Here is a 3,299-nt window from a genome sequence, read left to right on the forward strand (position 1 = left end):
GTTTCCTGTTCTCCATCAGGTTGATGCCGATAATTCCTAAGAAAGATCCAAAGCCCAGCTGACGCCAAAGGAAAACAAGGGAGAGAGCGCTCAGGTTACAGGCCTGACAGCCTAAAGTGGACACGGAGCAGTGACCACCCACCTCAGGACATCCCATCAGAGAGCACGGCTGGCCACCCCCACCGCCGGGGCTGGAAGCACGAGTGGTGGGGATGGGGTGGGCGGTGGCTCACGCCCGACGGGTGGGCCTCTCCAGAGCCATCAAAGCCGGCGTAACAGTGAAGCTGCCGTGTTCCCAACCGTGTTCCCAACCGTGTTCTCATCTTGTGTTCAAATACCTGAACTCCTACAGTGACAAACTTTTTTCTTGGGCTCCAAAATCACTGCAGACAGTGACAGCAGGCATGAAATTAAAACACACTTCCTCCTTGGAAGAAAAGCTATCAGCAACCTAGACAGCGAATTAAAAAGCACAGACATCACTTTGCTGACAAAGGTCCGTCTAGTCAAGGCTGTGGTTTTTCCAGTGGTCGTGTATGGATGTGAGAGTTGGACCATAAAGAAAGCTGAGTGCTGAAGAATTGATGCTTTTGAACTGTGGTGTTGGAGAAGACTCTTGAGAGTCCCTTGGACTGCAAGGAGATCCAACCAGTCCATCCTAAAGGAGATCAGTCCTGAATATTCATTGGAAGGGACTGATGCTGAAGCTGAAGCTCCAATACTTTGGCCACCTGATACGAAGAGCTGACTCATTTGAAAAGACCCTGATGCTGGGAAAGATTAAAGGCAGGAGGAGAAGGGGATGACAGAAGAAGAGATGGTTGGATGGCATCACTGACTCAGTGGACATCAGTTTGAGCAAACTGTGAGAGATAGTGAAAGACAGGGAAGCCTGGCGTGCTGCAGTCCATAGGGTCGTAAAGAGTCGGACATTACTGAGTTGAACATATCACTGAGCTGAACACTGAGTAATGTGAACAACACATCATTGAACCGATTCTGGGAAAAGAGCATCACGGGCCCCCACCCCAACACGGAGAACATCTTCACGGGGACCCGTCCTCTGTGTCAGGGGCCAGAGAGAGGCCCGTCCCAGGGTTTCTCCTGGACCATTGGAGGAGGACGGCTGACCTGTTGGGGAGGATCAGGAAGCCGGAAGGGCTGTTCCAGACAGACAGGCTGACACCCGTCACTCAGCTGAGCAGGCGGTAACTCCCGGGACCATCCGCTCGCCCCCCAGCCTTGGCTCTTCGCCCGGGGGGCGGGTGACGTGGGTGCAGGGGGGAAACCCCCGGGCTGTGCACGTCTCAGCGCCCAGGGGTGCAGGCAGCCTCACCCCACCGTGCCCACCCCGGGGAGAACGTCTCAGTTTTTGAAGAGTGGAGTTCCAGCAACGCCGGGGCTGCTGCTCAGAGCAGTGGGAGACAAGCCCCTTGGGGACACACAGAGCGGCCTGAGACCCGGCTCTGGAGCCCACCGGACGCTGCCCGCGGCTCTGCCTGCCTGCTGGCTTCCGAGTGACCATGAGGAGCAGGCGGGGGCGGCCAGCAGGGCTGGGGCATCTCTAAGGCCATGGCACCAAACTTAATGCATAAACGTCAGACCTACCTGTGTCCATGAATGTCTTCTCTGTGAGGACATCCATGAGACAGACATGAACACACAGATGCAGTTTTCATCAGTAATTTAAAAATTCTCAAGCAGTACAGAAAGACGAGCATTTTCTTCCAAATATTGCAGTCCTGCTCCACCATCCAAGAGAGCAAAATCCCCTCCAATATAAATAAATTAAAGTACGTCTATTGTTGCCTTAAGTTCCATGTTTTCAGATTTGAAAAAAATTCTCTTTCCAAAATGTTGAGGTGTTTGCACCCTCTCGCCCAGTTTCTGCTTGAGACACACCCTTCGCCACAGGGTTGGAGCTGCATGTCCCCAGAAGTGATTTTCATCCTCATTTGCCTTGAACAAAGCTCATCTGTCGTGTCCACCGTTTGCCTTCAAAACCATCCTGCTGAAGCCAATTCTGCCCTGGTTGATGCCCAGGAGGCAGGTTCTCTGCAGAGCGAGGCTCTGAACACACCCGGGGCGTTCTGAAGGTGAACTCAAGGTGAGCTCCTGAGCCACCGAAGCTTGGAGAACACGGAAGACCTCCTCGCGGCTGATCCTGACGCTCTGCGGTCACCTGGAGGACACGTCCTCTCAGCCGCCAGCCCCAGCTCCCGCCGCCGTCCAGGACACAGGCCAGGAAGCCAGATTCTCGAGAGATTTCACTGAGAACACCATCCGCACAACACTGCTCGTGGGGGTTTACTCACAAAGGTAGACAGGGAGGTAGCGTAGATTCACGCAGCAGAAAGTACAGAAATAAAGAACAACACAAAGACGGAACGAGGGTGTTTGTAAAACACCTTCATCCTTGCTAAAATGGCACCAGGATCATTACTCCTCTGGACTCTTAGTGAGAAATTAAATAAGCTTCATCTTTAAGGTCTGTTCATCTCTGTGTGAGACTCTGCCCCGGGCATCGCGTCTGATAAAGGGCAATGTCACGGCGCTCCCCGAGTGCAACGCCAGCGCCGGGAGCAAACGTTACTGCCAACAGTGCACACGACCTCATAGTTCAGAGCCTTGATGACCCCGGATTTGGGGGCTGCTGTTGCCAGGTCTGGCCAGGCCGTGACTTTACCGCAGAGGCAGAGATGTGGACCGCATCAGCTCATTTTTCTGCTGCTCCCGTGCGGCCGTATCAGCGTACCTCCATCCAGGCTTCGTGGCCTCTTTCAAAGTCCAATTTCTGAGAGGGTTGGCTCCCTCTGGGGACCCTGGGGAGGGCCTATCACACTCCTTGGCTCCGATTCCTTTCCCTCCCCACTGCTCAGGACCCTGCACACCACGATGCAGCCAACCACCTAAACTCCCACCTCTGCGGGGCTGGGGTGGTGTGTGTCAGCACCACACGGAACCGTAGATCCTGGGCCCCCAGACCCGCCCCCAGGGACCCGACACTCACAATGATGCCGGGGTAGTAGCCGCCCACGGTCACATTCTCAGTCCTGGTGGTTGCGGCCAGGCCGACGGTCAGGATGGAGGCGGACACTGCCAGCAGAGCCCCCACAAACCACAGGGCCGTCTTCTTTCTTCTCACAAAGTCTGCCGGGGGAGGACACAGGAGGAGCCGGTGGGTAAGGTGCTGGGCTTGGGGAGGGTCCCGGCACCTCGCAAGCATCCCAGCAGCTCTTGCCAGCAGCCCTCTGCTCACGGGCAGGGCCTGGGACGCACTCCCCAGGGACCGCGAGTGT

General features: G+C 55.6%; 1 protein-coding gene across 1 annotated transcript in view; it reads right to left on the bottom strand.

Annotated features, from left to right (window-relative positions):
• The window catches only part of TMEM255B (transmembrane protein 255B), a 15,420-nt gene that overhangs the window by 9,869 nt on the left and 2,252 nt on the right, over positions 1-3,299 (bottom strand). Inside the window, exons 4-5 of the mRNA XM_010831534.1 lie at positions 3,011-3,150; positions 6-58 (exon numbers count right to left, since the gene is read on the bottom strand). Coding sequence (XP_010829836.1) covers positions 6-58; positions 3,011-3,150 — 193 coding nt within the window. The remainder of the gene's footprint in view (positions 1-5; positions 59-3,010; positions 3,151-3,299) is intronic.

Source organism: Bison bison, unplaced genomic scaffold (assembly GCF_000754665.1).
Source record: "Bison bison bison isolate TAMUID 2011002044 unplaced genomic scaffold, Bison_UMD1.0 scf7180017864527, whole genome shotgun sequence".
NCBI classification, from domain to species: Eukaryota; Metazoa; Chordata; class Mammalia; order Artiodactyla; family Bovidae; genus Bison; species Bison bison.